Below are 21991 nucleotides of genomic sequence, written 5' to 3'. Positions count from 1 at the left end.
CCTCACCAGCAACAGTCCCACTGCAGGTGCTTTTTCAAGGCTTAGCCGTGGGCAGAGCAAAGGGCAGGGCTGAAACTCTGAGAGAGAAGCTTTCTGTCCTTCTTTGCCTATGCCCAGAGAGAGTTCTGGTACAGAGGAGGACCAAGTGCCCTTCCTGGCCCTGTCTCTTAATCTTGCTGGCCTGATTTTTCCATGAATGGTATTGAAAGGCAATTCACATTTGTTGCCCAGTGCTTTGAACTCTTAGGATTGAAAGTGGAGTGAATCCACAGAAAATAGAATTAATGTTTTATAATTGAGGGCAGGTTTCTAATGGCCCTTTCAAGTCAGATTAATGACTACTCTGGAATTCAAGCTTGTAGTTGCTAGAGACAGATACCTAAAATTCAATTCCCAGTGTGAACAGCACAACTGAAATCAAATTCAGTCAAAGATACGTTCAAGGACGACTTTGAATTAAGCAGGTCTGAGACAGGCCTTGCATTTGAGTGACAACTTTTTTGCTGCTGAGTCACAGAAGCTAATGAAGGATGCACCGGTCTTGTTGACTCCATGTCAGTTTAAAGCCAAAGGTGGATTTGTAAAAAGCAGGAAACCTGTTTCTGCTAGCAGGTGCAGACAGTAGTACCTGGCTGTTGTGGAGGAAGAACCCAACCTGGTAGGAGAACCCTAGCATGGTCTCCCTGTGCATGCCATTGTGCAGGTTGTTCTTCAGGAGCTTCTCATCCAGCACAACATGGTAGCGGATTTGGCCCTCATCCTGCCAACACACAGTTACATTCAGAGTTATGTGAAAAAGAATGAAAGCTTCTTAGAGATAGCATTATCTGGAGGGTGTTAAGCCAAACATAGATTGCCTGAGTTTAAAGAGAAACTTCTCCAGTAGGCAGGTTATTCCATATTTCCTCCTGTAAAGAACCTGTGTTCTTGCCACAATGAAAATGTTATTGACTATGGAGGATGAAAGGCTGTTGAACTGGGAGGACCAAGATTTGCTTGAGCCTGTAGTGTGTTTCTGTGCATAGGGCTGGCTGCTGAATTCAGGGAAAAGTCAGAGGACTTTTTAGGACTCTGAACTTCATGGGTTCATTTGACATGAAAGGTTGCACATTCATGAGCGTTTTTATACTCTTTCCATACCTATTCCTTATTCCTTTGGGAATCCCTGAATAACCTATAGGGGAATAAACTGTGGTGAATGTTTAGACTAGTTTTTGTATGTATGTGTGTATGAATGCCCCATTGGGCAAATGATGGGTGAAGCTTCCTCTGCAAGGTGTGTGGCTCTTGATATGCGCAATCTAAAAAGCTGTTTCAAATTGGAGAAGATATGAAGTAAGCTGCTGGGATGGTGCAGAAAAAGGATAGCTTATCTTGGGGAGAAACCAAGAAGACTGAGAGGCTGGTTTGAACTTGTAAATATGTCAAGGTACAAAGGCCAGTGAGAGAGCATTGCTGCAGCATTCCTGCAGGAGTGACAAGGCCAGCATCTGGATAGTTTGAAAAAAGAGTCAGAATATTTCATGGCATTATTAATGATGGGGTATTTGTGATGTCAGGGGACTGGAGTTTGTTCACCTAAAAAACTAATTTCAGTGCTTTTTCTGGTTACTCCTGTACTGATCTTCTTTACATAAAAAACCCCCACAAAATCCCAAACCAAAAAAAGTCTACTGACAAGATGTCTCAGGAATTATCACCATGTTTTTAATCTAGAGAAGGCCAAAATACAGAACAAACAGCTAGGCTCTTCCAGCAAGTCAGGAAAATGTGGGTAGATCCATCCCATTCCACCTTCTCTGGTGTTACAGACAAAACTTAACTTACTGGATTTTTGGGAAACAAACCTCTTCCTATATCTGTGTCCTCCTAACCCATCCATTTGAAACAAAGATGAAATACTGAGCTTTTAGGACAAGCTTTGTGAGTAATACTTACCAGAGTAGGAGATTTCTTATCCTTTAGGTAATTTTCTATGGCATCATTACTTGGGGCAAAGACTGTGTATGTGTTTGCTGCTTCTATTTCATTAGCCAGACCGTATTGCTGTTGTGAAAAACATTAAAAAAACAGAACAACTGCTGATAGTCTGATACTAGTCTGAAAAGCAAACAAAGCAGAGAGTTTCCTCTGTGCTGAAAACCTTGTCAAAATGATATGAAAGCTTACAATAATGTAGCCCCTGAAAATGGAGTAGTCAGGCATTTGCTCCAGGCGGGCCAGCAGCCTTGGCATGGCAGCGCTGGGGAGCGGGGTCAGGACCTGCAAAGGAGCAGATATCCCACATCACCTGCAAGGATCAGATGCAGGACAAAATGCTGTTCTGTGCAGTTTTTCCCACGAGAGGTTAATGGTTTTGCCCTGCCCGTGGTGCAGAGGAGCAAATCCTTGTCAATATATTGTATACCTTATCAATAACGTGAATGACCCCGTTTGTGGAGGCAATGTCACTGGCCACAAAGCGCGCGCCCTCGAGGGTCAGGTTCTGGAAAAGTGAGAGGAGAGAGGGTTTGTGTTCACGTTGTGGGGCTGGTGTTTTCCCAGCAGCTCCCACGGTGGATTTCCACACCTTCCTGTACACTTGCCTGCAGCTGCCCCGTGGCACTGCTCAGACAATTCACCCCAGGGGCTGGGTTATCCTCAGGGAATCATGCACAGGGGAGGGGACTTTAGGACCCTTTGCTGTTCCCTGTGTGCAGACTGGCAAAGCCCTGGGCTTGCTTGCACTGGACTGGTTACCTGGGTTTAGGTGCACTTGCCTCCAGCCCCAGGGGAGGCTGAGCTCTGAGCTGGTTCACACCCTCCCAGTTCTGTGCAGCTTTGAAGGACCCTGTTCGTAACTTTCCCTTTGGAGCATGGAGGTGGGGGAACTTCCCTCTCCCTTAATGGGGAAGAAGTGCTTAAATGTGACTTGTGTATTTCCAGGAAATCCTCCTCAGAACATGGCATTTACCTAATAAAAAGGCTAAAGGGGAAGGGCTGTAAATTGTTATTTACCATTAAAAATATTCTCAGGTGGTTTAGGACTATCAAGTTGCATATGTGGAAATGTGTGTTATCGCTGCTTCCTCCTACCTTCTGAGTTCCTTAAACTGGGTTATTTGGTTTCCTTGATGCTCTTTGTCTTAATTTAGCTCACACAGGCTGCTCTGGGCAAGGACTGCCCTTCTGCTTGGTTATTGCAAGACTGTCCAATGTTTGCAGCAGCTACTGGGACATTAGAAATTAATAATATTGTGGACAAATTCGGTGATGTAAAGTGGTAGAGCTAATGTTTCTCCCAGAGGGCCCAATATAATTGAACTATGCCTTTAATTTTATGACATGTATTTAAAAAAAAAAAATACATCATGTGTGTGGTTTTATAATACAAGAAAGTCAGTGGCAGTGATGGTCAGGGTTTGGTGTATGATACCACAGTGGTTTGCAGGTCATCTCACCCCATTTTCTGTAGACAAGTGTAGGAATTTGCTCTGTAGTGATGTTGGCAGCATGTCAGAGGATGATAAATTCTGCAAATCAGCAAAGCTGTAAGCTCCTGTCAGTACATGATACCTAAAGGAAATTAACTGGATTTGAATGTTTTGTATTTTCTCTCTGTTTTTTCTCTCTCTTATTTCAGATAAACATGCTTAGTGTGTCTAAAACTGTGGCTTTAAGCAGCAATTCATTTTACAACACCTTGTTCATGTTTTGATCTTAGTTCAACCTTTAAACATTTCTGGTATTATATAAATAATGCCGTTTTCCCCCAGCGGCCTCGCTACAGAGATTTATACCACTGGAACTAGAAGGGGAATCCTATGCCCTTCCTTTTAAAATCAAAATACCTGTCTTGCTCTAGTAGCTTCAAACCATAGGCTTTTGTAGCATAAAAAGACAGTTAATTAAAAAAGCCAAGCCCCCCAACCATTAACGTACTTAAGGAGAGTTGGAATGTTACTTTTTGACATCCAAAAGGCTTTCTCATCTTCATCCATGTTCTCAATTGCTTGCAGAGAAGGCACAAGCACAGTTAGGTTTGAGGTGGTGGACAACACTGAGTTTATCTTGGCCTCCTGCTTGAAAGTAAAGATGATAAAATAATTCACTCTAATGATGCTCTATAAATAGTAGCTGGTGACATTTTAAGCGAGGTGGAGTATGTGACGTGCTTTGTGACCAGCCTGGAAAGGAAAAAAACTATTATACTGAGCAGTGACTTGAACAATAGCACTTGGAGCTGTACAAAAATGGTAAACGAGTGTCTATTTTTTACAGAATAGATTGCCAGTATTTAAAGAGTAGAGATAATGTTCAGGTCAGAATTGTTTCTTATTACAGCACACATAACCTGACCCCCACAAAAGTTTGCCTGTCTCATAGGTTTTGTATTACTCACTTGAATGTTAAAAAAAAAAAAAAGGTGATAAATGCTAGTGGTTACTGATAAATTCAAATAACTTGCTCTTGCAGACCAATCCATGCTGTTTAATAAACAGGAGTATGAACCATGACATAAGAAACTCTCAGGACACAAAGTGACACATTTGGAAGAAGACTATTATTTAAAAGGTTGGGATTTTTTTTCCAAGATATCAAAGAGTTATCTGTGCCCACTAGCATTGCAGTGGAGCTTGCTGCTGACAGCTCTAATTTTAGATGGGGATTGTGAGGTCTGTCCACAAATTAATTCATCTTCCATGTTTTTATCTGCCTTAAAGACTTTCCACTGGAGAGGATTTTTCCAGTCATGTGGATTTTTTCTTTTTTTTTTTGATAACAGAAAACTAGATATTTACATGTGATCTTGCTGAAGATGGGGTTCTTCAAGCTTTTCACAGGCTCCATAACTTGCCATTTTTGATACTGCAAAACTTGAGGGAGCAATATGAGCTTGGATTCTACATTTTTGCAGCTGGTATGCTGCCTGGAAGCTGGCTTGTTTTGGATAGTCCTTCATTACCCATATTGGGTTTTAAGTCAAGAAGGGAATCAGCTCCCTTAAATAGCTGGGAATTTTGTCTCTGTTAAGATCATCTTTCTTTCTAGCCATCATCCCTATCACCTTCCAAATATTTAAATATAGAAAGAGCAACAAACTTCTCCTTCTCATCCTTCCTGACCAGCAAGAAAAATATTTGGTTATGAAAAGTGGTAAACATCACATTCCTGCTCAAGTTAAAAAGGTTTTTAATAAAGTTAAAAACCCACAGATGGAGATGCCTCCCTATTTTGCTCATGTTTGTAGTTACCAATGTTTATTTTAAGTGATTCCATTTCTCTGAAGTGTAGCAGAAATTTCCACATCTCTGTTTCAACAGATTTTACAGAATCTTCCCTCTGATTTGTTCCCTCCTTGCCTAAAGACCAGATTAGCAGGTGAGCAGCACTTCCTATTGTGCCCATTTCTTTAAATTCTTTAATTTCTCTACACAGTGTCCAGTGCCAGTCTGAGCTCAGGGCCAGGAGGAAAACTGACTTGGATTAGCCACACTGAGCTCTCTTAAGAAGCTCCCTGAGGTGATCCTTGCAGTTATGTACTTTAATGATCCCCAAGCCATCTAACTTTGAAAAGCTTTAAAGCAGCTAATGCGCTGTGACTTCTGCTTCTGATGCTATTCATTAACAACACATCACTGTCTTTTTTTAATTAGCCACGTATTTGCTGCACCTTTTACACTTAGGTTTTAAGCCCTTTGTGAGAGCAACTGGTTTTGATCTTTGTTCATGCAGTTCCAATCACAGCAGGGTAGGACCTCTAATGTTACTGCTGCTCCACTAATAAATGATTGCATGTGGAAATAGAAAGTAGATTTTGACAGCCATTCTATCCAGAACTTTGGGGTTTAAAATCTAATTTGGTGTTTCTTCCATAATCTGGAACCAAACAAGTTAATCTCTTTCCTCATTGAGGTTGCTCAGCCTGGAGAAAAGAAGACTCCAGGGGCAGTCTTCCAGACTCCAGGCCTTTCAGTACTTAAATGGAGCTTGTAGGAAAGATGGGGACAAACATTTGAGCAGGACCTTTTGCAAAAGGATAAGAGATAATGGTTCTAAACTGAAAAACGGTGGATTTAAGTTAGATATAAGAAAGAATTTTTTTTTTTTTTTTTTTTCTTTTTTTTTTTTTTACAATGAGGGTGATGAAACACTGGAAGAGGTTGCTCAGGGAGGTGGTGGATAACAGCCCCTGGAGACAGTCAGTGTCAGGCTGGGCAGGACTCTGAGCAACCTGATCTAGTTGAAGATGTCCCTGCTTATGGCAGGGAGATTGGACTAAATGGCCTTTAAAGGTCCTTTTCTACTCAAGCCATTCTATAATTCTATTTCCTGCAGCTGAGTAAGGCCTGCACAGCCTGAGTTTTTTCTGAGTTTTTCCTGCTCTCTTGCTCTGGCAGCAGCACAGTCCAGCCATACACTTGTATTTTCCTATGGTTGGGCACATGAAAATGGGGAAGAGGGGGGTAAGGCATTGCCTGCCCTTCTCACATGTCGTTTTATTGAATGAGAGAAGTTGAAAGGAGACACCTGGGGTCATGTTCAGTCTCTGCTCTCACCCTGCTGCTGCTTGTCTGGACTGCAGTGTGCTTTTATGCGAAACCAGTCATGGCTTATGTGACTGACTCAGAGAGCACTAGCTCTGCTGCTTGTGGGGCTTCCTTACTTGCTGAATTTGGGTTCAAAAGTTGTTTATTAGGCAGAAATAGGGAACCAGATGATCAACCGCTCCACAACTGGTGGGAAAGGCAGCCTGATGCCTTTCCAGATCTTCAGCTTCCTCTCTCTGACAGAAATATTGCTGTGAGGTTCACATTTCTACAAGGCTCACGTATTTCTGCAAACTTGAACATCAGAAATCAACCAAGAAGTGTACTTACATTAACCCACTGGTTAAAAGCAGCTGCTTCTGACAGAGTGGATAGCTCCTGGTTGGAAAGAAGAAACATCAACGAGTTTGTAAACTATAATTAGCTGTACCAAAATGCTCTTGACTGTGCTGCAACCCACCGTGTCTGGCCTGGCTGATGTGACATGGAAGAGGAGGAGGTTTTCAGTGTGTGTGAAAAGCAATCTCATTAATGTTTTCTTAATATAAATACTTTCTGGTAATGGGAATGGTGAGTTACCAATTGTTGAAAATCAGGCCATGGATGGCTTAGGTGTGTACCTGACCTTGGTATATACTGTGTACTGATCCCAGGCTAAGCATTAATTTCCTGTGATTTTAAACCTAATACTTCTGTTAACTCTATATAAAATTGATTGAAATATATGTTGTTTTACCTGATATTTGCACAGCATCTTACATATCACCCAGACCTTATTCTGCCCCAGTACTTAGAACAGAGACAGATGATTGTCTAAGCAGGGGTGGCAGATAGTGCTGGGAGCCATGTAAGGTTATTGCCAGGAGCTGAGACTGAGGACACTTTCATTTTTCCTGTGCTGTTAAATGCATATTTATTTCACCAATTGACTTGTTTGGGTTTTATCTTCCTGGGGATCAGCACAGTTTGTTTCAACATGATAAATTGATCATTTCCGCAGAGAGAGACTGCAGGGCAGGACTCCAGAGGAGTTCACTGCTTGGTGCTCCCAGCTGGCAGGTGAGTGCTTAGCACTTCTGCAGATCTGGATGCTAGGACTGGCATTTTTCAATTTGTTTTCAATTTCAAATTTTCAAATTGTTTGAAGCCAGAAACACGCTCTGCTCCCTTAGGCCCTTTTCCAAGCCATTGTTTTAAGCACAGCAGACCATTTATGAATCAAGCAAACGTCTCCCTCTGCAACACTCTTTGCAAAGATCACTGGTGGGCATCATATTTTTTTGACTGTTTATAAAGGCTCTGCTACTCTCTCTGGTTAAGATCCAGGGTGAGACCTGTGCAGCAGGTCCTGTGCCCAGAGGAAGTGACCACCTTACTTACATCTGCAACATTTCCGTAGCATATTGTTCCGTCCCCCTCGTAGCCCTTTGGGCACACACACTCCCAGCCACGAGAAGACTTGAGCTGGCATGTTGCCTTGGAACCAGAAAGAGAGAATTTGTCAAATACTCGGGGGACCACTCCAGCAAGGGGGGCCTGTGAAGCCTCTTACTAGGACCTGTTTATATACGAGCATAAACTTACAAAGGAGCTTTTTACCATCTTTCGTGGGTGTTCTCACCTTCCAGTAGGACACACTCCATCAACCCGGGGCACTAACTCCCTCCCCTACCCACCATGCACTAAATCTGTAGGAATCTAAACTCTTGCTTGCTCCACCTTTTCTTGTTTCCTCCCTTCATATTCTGGGCCCTGTTCTTTCACCTGAATATGGCAGATCCATCCTCTGCTTCCTGGTGTTTCTCACCTCAGCTCTGTTCCTGTGCCCCACCTGAGGCTGGGACTGCAGGGCACAGCAGAGCACATGCAGCCACTAATAAAACTGATTGATGCCTCGTAGAGATGCTTGACTTGGGTAAATATCCCAACAGGATAGTGAATCCATGTTGTAATTACTGGTAGAAAAACAGCATTTTTTTTTGTTCCAGGCTCAAGATAGTCCTTCTGTACTGGCAGATTAGGAAGCAGCCCTTGCAGTCTATCCTCAGCTCATGTAGCATACTGATGTTCACGCAGTTTTTGGTGCTTGTAGAACTGCTTGGAAAGTGCTTTCTCAAAAAGAAATTGCAGGCTTGAAATGGCAAATAAATTCTATGGTGTGCGCAGGAGGCGAGGTGTGATATGTATCTGAACACTTTGTTCAGGGAGTGATTAATTACTCACCAGATGATGGCATTTTCCATTTTGTTCCAGGCACGAGTTTATGGGTGTGCATTCAATTCCATTCCCCTGAAATCCATCCTTACACTTACAGTCATTCTGTCGTTTCAATAAAACACAGCAATTCATTTAAATGATTAAAATAGTGTGCATATTCTAGACATGGTGAATTAGTTTCTCTGTGTTTCTGTAACTTAGCATTAGCTTCAGTGGAATGACACTGACTAATATCTGCAGAAGACTTTTATAATCTGACATCTACTTATGTACTTTCTAAAAATGTGTTTGCTGCCACAGCACCACCACATAGAAAGGAGAGAACACTGGAACTGGAATTTAAGGAACTGCTTTGGGTAGAGAGCACGATGTGGGAATAACACCGTGGCTGTGAGGGAGAGGAGGCTTTGGGGAAGAAAATATTTTACTCTGGCAGAGTAAAATGACTGAGGACATGCACTGAAGCTGACATTGAATTTGGGGACCTACCTGCCCTGGCCCGATGTATATGCAGGTGGCATTCTCGTGGCACGGTGCCGTGGTGGGCAGCAGGCAGTTGTTGATGGCTGAGCAGTCCCTTCCATCACCTGTCCATCCTTCCTGGCAAACACACCTGTGCTCCCCTGGGCCTGTCTGAACACACTCAGCCTAGGGGAAGATGCAGAGGCAGCCATTCAGGACTCTTAGGGGATGTATGGCATTAGCCATAAGGCTTCTCTAAGCTCTAGAGTGGTATCTGGGGAAAGAGCCTGGAACTCCAATGAAAACTGTAACTCTTCTGCGGAAGTTCCTGGCCCAACCTTCCTCATTGCTTGCCTTTCTGTGGGAAAAGCACATACTCACGTTGATATTGCAGCCACCGGGGTTTAAAACAGCACAAGGATCAACTTGGCTGCAGCTCAAGCCATCTCCCTCATAGCCAGGTTTGCAAACACAGCTACAGGGACAAGAGGAGGAAGGAGGCGTTACACGTGACAGGACAGCTCGAAAGTACAGTGATTGTTTTCCACTGCAACATGCTATTTATAGGCAGCTGAAAATAGGTAACCTTGGATTCATGATGCAAATAGCTCAAGTGTGTACGTTATGGTTTTTTTTTTCTTTTTTTCCCCAAAATATTGAATGGGTTAATTAGAGTCAAATCAGTGATCCATTCTTTGCATATGAGACAGGGAGTGAAATTAATTTTGAGCTGGTGTTACTATTGCAAAGTTGAGCTAACAGCTCTAAAATATTTGTGGACTGGCTATGCTCTCTTCCAGTGACACAGAAGATGGCTCTCCCCCTGAAATGTGTGCAAGACAATGAGCCCCCCTGTTTCCCTCCCTAGGATTAAACTATATTGGAGGGAATTACTTAAGCCCTCAGGTTCTGCAGTGTCCCCCACTGTCCTTTGTCCTGACTCAGTATGGATACACTGTGGTAAGAGGCAAACTTGCTGCGTGTGAAGGTGAGCTGGAGGCGAGTGCAGGGCAGCTGAGCAGTAACAGAGTTTTGTGACCAGGACTGGGGAACCTGTGCTGAACTCTGTGGTGTGCAAAACTCACCTGAGCTGGCCAGAGTGAGATATCTGTCCTCAAACTGTTGACAATTTCATTCTTTTCCAGCAAGGCCTAAACTCCTAAACCACTTCGGGGTAATTAGAAATAAGAGCTTCCTAAAAACCTCTGTAGATGTTGGTAGGAAGGGAGGCTTTTAATCAAGGATCAGATCCGTATGCAACTGTCTTTCATTGTTAAATATATAAAGTACAGTGTGGTGAGAACTCGTAATTATCATCTTGCAGCTCAAGGCTGATGTGGTGCATGATTGTGCTTGTTTGCTGCATAGCAGGACTGCAGTGGCTGCTGTGTGTGCACTGCTGCCAGGGACTGTTTTGGGGTCAGGGAAACGGGAAGGAGCCGCAGCGCAGTGAATATTAATTTGATGCAAGTTACTGGCTTACCTCACTGTGCCATCGCTAAGCTGACAGTCTGCATGTGCATGGCAGAGCTGTAGGGAGGGCTCACAGGGAACAACCTGCTTCTCACAGAGTTTCCCTGTGTATCCAGTTCTGCAGGATCCAGGAACACAGGTCCCATCGCTGTCGATTCGGTTGTCACACTTCCCATAAATGCAGAGGCACTCTACCAGGGAGAAATGACAATGTGCAATTCCTCAGTGGAAAAAGGCATTTATCCCTACACAGCACTTCTTATGAATCAGTCTTCCTATTTTTTTCAAGAATCTAAACTTTTGTATTTTTTAATCTCACTTTGATGGAGGACTTGTTTGTTAATCATAGCTGTGTCTCTCCAGGTGTGTTTTATGGGTAACTATTTAAAACCTGTTGTATTTTTACACTGCTCTTACCAGCGAATATCAAAATGCTTTAGAGAGGTAGGAACAAAATGCTATTTGCTAGACTGTAAAAATTATTCATTGCATGACTTTTGCTGTGCTTTCAGTGACAGGTAAACCTTTAAACACTGAACCCACAGATCACAGATTGCACAGTGCTGGGTACACAAAGCATCAGCACAGACCTGCCAGGACTTTGCTAGGACTAGGTGGATTAGTGCTGCTAGAGGCACAGCAATGTGCCCAAAGGACACAGCAGGAAAGCTTTGTGCATTCCAAAGAAATGCCAGTGGTGACTAGTAAAGCAAACATTTATTACTTTGGTGGGACTGGAGTTTAGGAGCTACCACCATTCCTTATGGAATTTGTGTCTCAGCTTTTGTCCATGTACCTCAAGTGAGCTGTGCTTCATGAATGGCAGGCTGTTTCATAACAAAGAAGGCTAAGAAGGGCTTTGTAGATGAGGAATGTGTCTGTATTTGATGTTGTATATGCTGTAGACTCTCAAATGTATTATGGTTTGGCTCAGTGGGATTAAATCTGTCAGCGAAGAACTATAAGCTATAAAATAGAGCAGAAATTATTCAGTAAGGACAGTTAAGTAGCCTAAACATGACTTGTTTATAGATCTAGTTGTTCTTAGGTTTCATGTGTTTGTCATTGCAGGGAGAATCTGTTCTGTTGTGGGCAATAGCATATGGAAACAGAAGAGTAAAGATTTTCTTTACAATTACTTGTGTGAGGAGACAGAAATCAAAAGAACAATAAATTAGTATAAAACAAGCTATGCCCTCTGCAAAGAGTAATTTAGATTATTTACACTGACCCTGGCCTTATGATGTGTCCCTTAGAAATAAGAAATGAAAATACCCCAGGAACATCTTGCTCATTCTCCATAGAGACTGTTAAGCAACCAGTTAACTCCTACCAGATCATCACTAGGGTCCAAAAGAAGTAGGCCGTGCTCTTGTGCTGAGGCTACAGAGCTGCACTTACCTTTGTCACACTGAGGTCCATATCTGCCAGGCTCTAAGCAGAACTCACAGCTCAAGCCTTGAAACGCCTCAGAGCAAACACAAGTCCCATTTCCATCCAGGCCATCCATACACTGTGATATGGAAGGGAGGAAATTGTTATGTAGGAGTTCAAACAAATCTTTACCCTTGGAAAGAGGTTATGTGCCTGTCCATATTTTGTGACTCTGATAGACTCTCAGGAAGAACCCCAGCTTTGCTGAAAAAGGTGTTTCAAAGCAAAAACTTTCCTTATGCTTTTTCTTTGCTGCTATATATTCTACCTTTCTTTGCAGTTTTTATGTGAGAATAGTGGGCTGGGTCATTACTCTGTGCTGTGCAAATCAAAAGGATGAGAATGGGCCACTCAGCCTTGCCTGTGTGTTGGAACCTTAGGAATCTGCCATTTGGACATTTGAGAGGTGACAGGTTCATTTTCCCTCCTACCTATAAGTGAACTTGAAATTCATGGCCATCACTGGACACAGATGAAGGGGGCAGCCCTTGTGGAGCCCAGCATTCCTGTTGTGCCGAAATGCTCCAGGGACTTTTGGGACACAGCTCATCCTCCCCTCCCTGGAGTGCAGGATGCTGCTGGATGCTATGCTTACCTGCCCATTTCCAGAGCAGGGTTTGGAGAAACCTCCTGGACACGGTCTGCAGTCAGGGCCAAAGAAGCCTTTGCAACACTGTCGTTCCTGCAAAATGAAGGGAGCATCATCTTTTTCAGTGCTTTAGGGCAGAGACAGTGCACAAAGAACCCATCTTTACTGTGTTTTGGCCCTCTAGGAAAGACCTGCAGGGAAAACTGTCTCTGAAAGGCCTTATGTTGAACCAGAACCAACTCCGCAAAGGCCTTGTTAAAAACCAGGAAGGGTGTTGACAATTCAATAAGGGGATGCACAGACCACCAGATATTGTCCTTGTTCTTATCAGACTCAGTACTAGAAATCCCCATCCTGTCCCCACTTATGAACATGCCAGTGGGATCTGATTATATTGTGTGCAGTCTCTTATTTGCCAGTGGGAGTGCAGTGCAATTAGGATGCAGGCAGTCTGCTGATCAGGAACCTCAGGATGTTTTGCCCCAGGGAGATGCTGTGACAGATGCTGGTTTGATCTTCCTCCTTCCCCTTTGCACCAGGGTGGGATTTAGCCACCATGCAGCTCTGAATGGCCCTTTCAGTCTTATCTGTTGTTTTATTTGTGAAATGGCTTCTTGATCCATTTATTTATAAAGAGAAAGTGTGTATTAGAAAAGACTCATTTGCATGTGTGATTCAAGAGAACTAGGAATTAGCAAAAGGCTTAAAAACCTTATGGTTTTTAGACTCATCTACCTGTCACTAAGTGGTGCTCACAAAGTGCAGAAGCTTATTTAGGAGCCCCAAAAGCATGTAAGTACTGCTCAGGGGCTAATGACTTCTGCAAGGACTGGACTTCCCGAGCAACAGTTGGGATGTGATTCTCCTGAGTGTTTCCCACCCATTGTTATCCAATGTCATGGGAGGTCCTGGGATAGGAGTGGCTGGGACCAGGAGAGGGTGAGTTGTCCTGTTCTTCATGGGTGAAGCTGTATGGGAAGATGAATACACCTGGGCTTGGAGCCTCATGTGAAAATTCCTGCATGGCAGAGTATGAGTGTGCTGTTGACATATGAAATCTAATCTGGATTTTCCCTGATATTTAGCTCTGAAATGTACACTAACTCCTCTCAGGTGTTGAAGTGCATGGAAACTACATGGATATGTCCAAACATCTCTCAGTTCCAAAAGGAGAGTTCACCATATATAAGACAATGTTTTGGAAAACTTTTACAAACATTTCACCTTAAGGAGCTGTAATTCTATAGCACTGCTGTTATATTGCAGGCTCTAGCACAGTCAATTATTGAAAGATTGAGTGTTCAATATGCATCTTTGTTTTGAGATAGGCTGGAAGATGCACAAAAGGAAGCATTAATATTTCTAAGCTACATAGAGTTCGGTGATACAGTCTTAATATCACAGTATCATTTACCTGGAGAACAGAAAGCACTTTGCTAGTATTGCACTTTAAAATTTTATTAAATTAGGTATTTTTCACAATATGAACACTATATTTATTGTTTCTAAGTACTGATTTACAGGACTGCTATTAGTTAATTTTTATAAAATTTTTATATGTGGAGAAATATGCAGCTAAATTTGCATCTCTTAGATACAGAGCAGATGGGAGATCTTCAATCCTTCCTGAACCTGCGTCTACAGACTGTTACTTCAGGGAGGATGCTTAATCAAAAGGAAACTTCTAACAGATGTGAGGTCTATTTTAAACATATTCAGTTTATTAACTCTCAAAGCATCATCATCTGATTGTCATTCCTTACATCTCTCCTCTGCTGAAATAGGGCTTGTTCCACCTGAGAAACAAGTTAGAGCTTCTATGAAGTATACAAGGAATTTTGCCACAGCAACAAAAAAATAACGCTGAAATTATCAGACGATTCAGTAATTGCCAAAAAGAGATGAAAGAATATGTGTATATCTATCTATCTATCTATATATGTGTATATATATCTATCTATATATATAGAGCAATGACCAAAATATGGGAATTCCTTCCCTCTGAGCCTTTTGTACAACTGGTGACTCTGTTGGGAAATGTCACTTAGGATGGGCTGTGCATCCTGGGGACAGGGAGACAGTGCACGTTGTAAACAACCTGTACACACCCTCTAGATGGAACAACAGGGATTTAAAAAGGCATTATACCAACCGCTGAGATGCATACTTATGGATGGTGTACCCTGTAAATTTTAAGTACCTCTGTTGTGTGCCTTGTAAGTGTTACAGCATGAATCTGGAGCCAAAGGGCAGCACCAGGGCTTTACCTACTGGCTCTGATTTTTGAAGAATGCTGGTTCATTTCCACCTTCTCCTTTCTTTCCCCATTTTTCCTTCCCTCACTTCCTTCTTTTAATGAATATGAAGCTTCCTCAACAGAAGAAAGCAAGGACAAGAATACAGTGATGTCCTCTACTCAACTCAGTATAATGAGTTAACTAATGTTGTCTGAGAGTCTGGTGAAGTCTACACATTTAGCTTCTATGAGAATATTTGATTTCTTCCTGGAAAACCACAGATTAGTTGAGTCTAGAATGCAGGCACTGTGAACAGAAGTTTGTCTTGTGTATAGGTGGCAAAGAATTAGCTTTCACATTGCAGAAGCAGATGTATTACATTATCATCCAGTGGTACAAAGACTTTTTTTTGACTTCACTCTTTGGCTGCGTTTCCTGACTGGCCAATTTATCACCATGTGATGGTGACAGAGGCTGGCAATTACATTACTGAGGGGGTATAAACTCCATTGCCAGTTTTAAAGGTGAATCCTCTGCAAGGTCAACATGCAATAACTTCAGAGAGGTTGAACCTTTCAGAGTGTGGATATGGAGTTTGTCAAAGCTATGGTCCTTGTGACTATCAATGTCTTGTTTTTCAATCAAGTTACCATAAATCCTAGAGCCAGAATCTGATGTGTTACATTGCTGTGTTTTGTAGCCATTGGACAGGAGACTATAAACCTGAATTATAGCATTTCTCCCACAGATTTATCACTGGAGCTGTGGGGAAAGAACCAGATACTTGTTTGGATTTAGTAGTCCTTCGTGTTGTACAGGACTTAAAGGAATAAAGGATCAGATTTAAAAAGAATTTTTGCAGCAGATAGCTGAGGTACCAATACTGCTGCTATGTTTTGAAGGTTTTTGGATCATATGTATCTGGGCAAATAGTTTTAGACATTTTAAGAGCCCTTTTATAATCTGCAAAGTCACGTCTGAAGCTGACATAGGGTCTTGCCTTTCTTTGTGTTTCTGAAAATTCCTGTAAGTGCACCTTTGTTCCTTTGGAACTTAAAAATCTGGCTGGTCGTTGTGGGCAATGCTTCCCCCTGTTGGTGTTGCTCTCCTTGCTGCTCAGTGCCACTTGGTGTCACCTACTCAGTGCCTTTTCTTCCTCTGGAATGGTTCCAGCCACGTGTAGCTGCTCCCTCCTTTTCCTGAGGATGGCAGTCCTGTCTCCCTCTTCTGCCATGCCTCAGCAGAGGACAGACAAAAGTGTCTGCACCTCCGGGAGAGGTCAGATCTGCCTCTTTTCAGTATAGATTGATACACTGCCTTGGCACTGAGGGAATTGGAGCACAGAGATATATTCCCATCAGATCTGCCACAGGGATGATGATCTCTGGGGGAAGGTGGAGCAGTATCTGGGGTCAGTGCTCCCCTCACCACATGTCAGATCATCAGAATTAGCTGTAGTCCACACATCAGGCAGGAACTGAGGACCTGTTATCCCTTCTGTGCTCTCTGTGACATTAGGAATAAGCCCTGCTGTCCTTCAGTTAGGCTCAGGTGCAGCTTTCAGGGTTTGGGTATAGTTACAGGGATAAGTATGCATTAGCCTGAAGGTTTCATATTTAGGGATGCAAAGTCCTTGTAGGTGTGTAGATCTACCAGCTCCTACACGGTTTGTGTCTTTTAACTCTTTAAATATAAGTAGTATTTTTTTGGGGTGGTATCACCCCTGTTTTCTGACAGTGATGGAAATGCTTGGTGCAGAGTTGCTTTTTTGTGTTTTCCTGGCTAGTAGTGCTCTGCTTAAATATTGGAACATATAACTGTATTTTAAACTATGCATGAAGCTTTCAAGGCTGACAGAGGTGCCTAACTTAAATTCGGGGAATAATTTTTGTCACTACGTTTGTTTTGTCTTTAAATAATTTTTTGCCTGTAGCTTTAGGATCGATTGATGTAGGACATAATTCTTAGGTAGGTTTTTGGTAAGGAATTCAGATTATTGGAGTGTTCTGAGTGTGGATTGCTTTTTGTATCAGAGATTGCTGCTTGGAGCTCTGCCTGGTTTATGATTATATTGCACATACAGCACTTTGTAGTTCTTGCCAGAGGTAGTAGATCTTTACTGCCAGTGTTTTTTCATTACATTTTGAGGCTGTCCAGCTCTCCTGGGATCCTCTTTCCAGGATGTGGTTCTGGACTGTTGCAAGCTAAGACATTAAATGTTTTCCTTTTGTACTAGAACAGTTACTGGCCCAGATATGGGCTTGAACATGGTCCAGAGGCATCTCGCTGGAGCTGTGTTTACTCCAAGTGAAAAGTTTGGTCTGACATTCAGCCCTTCTGCCAGAAACAGCATCTGAATGTTACCAAGTAAAGGCTTGTCCTGTGTTACCTAAGTGAGAAAGGTTTGTCAAAATCCATCCTTTTAAATAGGAACAGATCTGTTTCTGGAAGAAAGCAAGGCTAGGGGAAATTTTTGCTGCTGAAAAGAACATCTTTCTAATATATAAATATAAAATTATTATGTTAATATTTTAATTTGCTGTTTCCTTTCCCTGCATATTTAGTGGAAGGGAAAATATTAATCTGGAATAGTTTTCCTGAGAAACAGGGAGTAGTTTTCTCTGAGAACATGACACTTGTAAATTCCCATGTACTTGTATGCACAGATGGATTCAGGAACCGGAGGAAAGAGTTGGGCTGGAGAGACAAAGGGTATTTCAAAGGGTTAATACAAGAACTAGATTTTTTTAATGGTATAGGATGTGTTCATATGAGTTCCCTCTTTGCAGTACTCCTAGGCTGGTTGTCATTGATACATTAATTTTCAAAAACATCTCTTTCAAATGGATGATATCAGAGAAAGTTAGTAAAGTAAAGGGGAAGCTGGAAGCCTTGTATGGAAAACTTGGAGATACAGATTCATTGTGATTCTCTTACCTTTGTGACCTGACTGGTCTCGTCACACCGTTGTGGTAGGATTGGAACAATTGTGGGTGGGATGAGAACGCCCTCAAGGGTATAAATACGACCATTTTTTGCAATAATGTCTGTTTCTTCCATTTTTTCTCCACTCACTAAGACTTTTCCCTATGAAACAATAAATTGTTATTAATAATAAAGTGTGTTTAGCTCCCCCGTTTCTGATGGCTTAATTTTAAATGCTTAAAATTACATGCTTTTGAATTTGCTGTCTAACTTTTAGTATGCTTGTTTATGCAAGAAGCACACATATATTTTATATTTTCTTGAATGTTGGTCTTCAACAGAGGTATCTAAAGTTTTTCTATAAATCTGCCCTGCCAGCCTGTGGAACTGGTGAATAACAGACTGGCCAAATTGAGAAGACTACTGACGACTTCAGGCACTGATTTCACTGGGTTTAAGCATGCCTTGGTGTTCTCTCTGACATGGGAGAGGGAAAGTGAGAGATAATCTGGGATCCATCCAAATTCATAGGAGAGAGAAAAAGGTATTCTTCTGGCATTTACTCCTGCTGCTGCTCTGGCCTTACAAGAATTTTTATTGGTGCATCTCTGCTCCAGAAGAGAAGGCAGCTAACCTAACCGATCATTTGGTTTCACACAACCACTGAAAAATTAACACTTTTAAAATTGTGTTCACTAGGTACAGCCGGATCAGACACGATAATATTGAAGAGAGAAAAGGAATAATTTTGTGTGCACTGATAAGTGTTTAAAATTACTAAAATATGTAACAGAATGATTTTTAAATATTTTATTTTCCTTCAAAATAAGGCAGAGCATGACTGAGGATCATTCCTGGATTGTGGATAATCATAAGGACAAAACCCCTGTAGGTTGTCCTTATACACCGATCATTTGCCCTGCATCCATTATAATATTGATGCTCACAGGAGGTGGGAATGAGAAGTTGAAAATTCCTGCCTCATTATAGCAAGAAATTCCCCTGCTAATGCCTCCCCTTATCCCCTTTTTCATTCCCCCTGCATGCAAAGTTCCCTGGATCAGAGAGAGCTGCTCACAGGTGGGGGTTGTGACTTACAGTGCTGGTCTTGTTAAAGTGAATGAACTGCTTTGCCATGGTGCTGATGTGCTCTATTGAGACAAGGCTGGCAACCTCTAGCTGAAAAGAATATAAATTGGTTGAGAGAAGTGTAATATCATTACTCTTCAAATTCAGACAGATTTCACAAGAAAGACTTTCTTCAGGGCGAGAAAATGATTATCAATGTGGTCCGCCTTGCATTGACTAACCAGCTTGTGTAACAATGTTAGTGTCACGAAATTATGACTGAGCTTGCTGGTTCCTGCATATGAGGACCTTATCGCTCAAAAGAATATTAATTTTTCTTCCAATTATCGCAGTCAGTCTAAATAAAGTTAGTACTTGTCTTACTTGTCTCTGACAGTAGCTCTGTTTGCATCCATAGAGCATTGTGATGGTGCTGGTACCATGAAGGTACACATGGTTCTCATGTTCCCTCTGATCCCACTCTCTGTGCTGGGAGTGACCAGGTCAGATGACATAAACAGCCTTTCATTAAGGATACAGTCACTTCTTTCCTTCTTTCCCCACAACAGAGACTGGGGTGGGGATGAACTTCCCCCCAGGAAAAACAAGGGGCTTTCTTGTAGGATGAAAAAAGCAGCTCTTTCCGTAAACTAGATTTTAGCAGAATAGGCTCAGAGATAGCTTGACTTCAATGGCAGTAATTCCTTTTCCTGCTACTCGTGCCTGCAGTCCTGGCAATAGCCCCTGACAGTGGCTCTTGGCCTTAGGCTCTGGGCTGGCAAAGCAGCTGTGCTCACCTCAGTGTTGGAGACAATGTGGTGTCGGACCAGCTCCAGCAACTTCCAGGAACCCTGCCAATGCAGAAAAGAGGCTGGTTTAGCCCAAAATGAGCCCTCAGAAACCCAGTCTGGCTTGTTGAGCAGACATGGGGATGAGAAACATCATCACTGGCTGCTATACCAGAAAACTTCTGAGCCAGTGCTGATGCTCAGCTAGTGGCCGGCACTCTGGCATTCCATGTCCTCACCCTACACCACGTTTGATTTTGATATGGGTCTTCTATGGCATCCATGGGACAGGACACCAATATCCACCTTCTGGGACCCCTCAGCAGTGACTCCCATCCAGTGGGGCCCTTGTGGTAACTGCTTCCCTTGACCGTTCCCACCAAAGGTGATGGATTTCAGAAGAGGCTTTGGGGCTGTGCCATGTGGCTGCCCAGGGTGTGATGTCTGGGCAAAAGGTGAGGTTTGGGGGCCTGGTGTGGAGGAACACCATCCCTATATGTGATGGGAGACCCCAGATCCTCTTCCTCTCCAGATGATGTCATGATATTTAACTATTAGAGATGGCTCGGTCACGGGAGCTAATTTAGATGAACTCTGGACAATGCTTGTATGCATCTGCTATCTGAGAAAGATTTGCCTTACAGAAAGACTGTACCTCTGCAGAAAGCAGGTAATCCAGAACATCAGCTTTCATGTTACTCAGAGCCTCGTTACTTGGAACAAAGGCTGTGAAAGGCTGGTTGTCCTGCTGTAAATCCGATCCTAGGCCAGTTTTCTGTGTTGGTTTAAAAATAAAAGTGAAATTACATATTAATGTTGAAGAACATCTGAAAGTGGCTTTATGTAATTGCTTTCTGGATCCTTACCTGTATCAAAGATGTAAATTGGCTGTATCTTCCATTAGCTTGAAGTACTGACATTATGGTTTTCTGAAATAAGATAAAAGTAAGATTTGTTTTAGTTGGGAACATGGCATAAACACCAGTTCTTAGGAGACATTTCCTGACTTTGTGAGTGTCAGCTGTTACAGATCGATTACATTTCTTTTGAGGGGCTTGGAAATGACTGAGATGGCAGCACTTTTTCCCTGGTGCTATGCTGGTTTATTGTTAGATTTTGTCATTGTCCTGAAATACTGGGGGGGGTCACAGAAACAGCTGTGTGTGTGTAGGGAAAGAGTTTTTATCTCTTCATCCCTATTTTAGAAAGGTAGAGGAGTAAGGTATTTAACAAATGCAACATAAGGAAGAGAATTTTTAAGCAGGCGTGATAAGCTGGGCACCAAAACCCACAGAGCATTTAAAATCACCATTTTTTTGATATTACAATGTTTCTGATAATCACATTTCTTTTGATATAAAGCATTTAATATCACCATTGATATTAAAACAAAGCCTTTTGGGGGGGAGGAATTGAAACTTTGAATACAAGTCCTATCTGGTGTCTGTACAGATGTCTCTCCTTTTAGTATGTGATCCTGGAACTGAGTGAAATTCACTGATCACGACTGCCAATTTTCCAAGGAACCACTCAGATGCAGTGGGAACATTCAAACTCTCCATGGACCAGCATGGCAGAAGGGTGAAAGTCTGTTTTCTGTGGAAACTGTGTCATTACCTTTCATGCTGAATGTTGCTTCTGTGAGCTGATGTGCAATGGCTGGGTAGAGTTTGCTTAGTTTCTGTCAGTCATCCCTCTTCTTAATGTTTCACTTCATGAGAAACGATTTTAAGAGAAATTTTGACACTGCATGTAACATTGTATGTAGGGTATGGCTCACCTCTGTGCTGCTCTCAAATGTTGGCTCCACATTGTCCATAGCTTTGTCAATAATGTGCAAAATTCCATTGGAAGCAATAATATCTCCCTGCAAAATTTTTCCTTTTCCCCTTCCTCCTTGGATTCTAATCCTTAATTGATTATCCTGAAAGAACCCAGACAATGGTTAGTGAAGTCTTTATTACAAAATGACAGCAGAGTGCTCACACTGGTTGAATGTACTCTGACTCCCTCCTGTTGCCAACACTTGAGCAATTTAAATCTGGGGAAGCTAAAGATTGCTTCCAATGCTTATCAAGGAAATGGAAAAAACTCCTTCGGATCAAGACCATGTTCTTTTGCTTCATGAGAGCAAAATTCAGAAGAGAAACAGAGACAGGCCCTGAGGGGATTTCAGTGTACCTGAAAGTGTTCTGGTGACTGCTAGTAATAAAAATCTGCCAGGAAATGATTTAAAATATTGTTGTACTTGGAAAGGTCAGCTTCTAT

At 42.3% G+C, this 21991-nt stretch overlaps 1 protein-coding gene across 1 annotated transcript in view; it reads right to left on the bottom strand.

Moving 5' to 3' along the window:
- The window catches only part of STAB2 (stabilin 2), a 78528-nt gene that overhangs the window by 36014 nt on the left and 20523 nt on the right, over window positions 1–21991 (bottom strand). The window contains exons 13-32 of the mRNA XM_066319964.1: window positions 21504–21647; window positions 20590–20652; window positions 20379–20498; window positions 19733–19786; window positions 18966–19046; window positions 17880–18029; window positions 12712–12798; window positions 12084–12195; window positions 10693–10873; window positions 9591–9684; window positions 9237–9395; window positions 8754–8849; window positions 7911–8006; window positions 6861–6908; window positions 3922–4058; window positions 3441–3555; window positions 2408–2485; window positions 2170–2262; window positions 1939–2046; window positions 629–760 (exon numbers count right to left, since the gene is read on the bottom strand). Coding sequence (XP_066176061.1) covers window positions 629–760; window positions 1939–2046; window positions 2170–2262; window positions 2408–2485; window positions 3441–3555; window positions 3922–4058; window positions 6861–6908; window positions 7911–8006; window positions 8754–8849; window positions 9237–9395; window positions 9591–9684; window positions 10693–10873; window positions 12084–12195; window positions 12712–12798; window positions 17880–18029; window positions 18966–19046; window positions 19733–19786; window positions 20379–20498; window positions 20590–20652; window positions 21504–21647 — 2148 coding nt within the window. The remainder of the gene's footprint in view (window positions 1–628; window positions 761–1938; window positions 2047–2169; window positions 2263–2407; window positions 2486–3440; window positions 3556–3921; window positions 4059–6860; window positions 6909–7910; window positions 8007–8753; window positions 8850–9236; window positions 9396–9590; window positions 9685–10692; window positions 10874–12083; window positions 12196–12711; window positions 12799–17879; window positions 18030–18965; window positions 19047–19732; window positions 19787–20378; window positions 20499–20589; window positions 20653–21503; window positions 21648–21991) is intronic.

The sequence above is a fragment of the Sylvia atricapilla genome, chromosome 5 (assembly GCF_009819655.1).
Source record: "Sylvia atricapilla isolate bSylAtr1 chromosome 5, bSylAtr1.pri, whole genome shotgun sequence".
Lineage (NCBI taxonomy): Eukaryota > Metazoa > Chordata > Aves > Passeriformes > Sylviidae > Sylvia > Sylvia atricapilla.
This window is presented reverse-complemented; position numbering and strand designations above follow the sequence as displayed.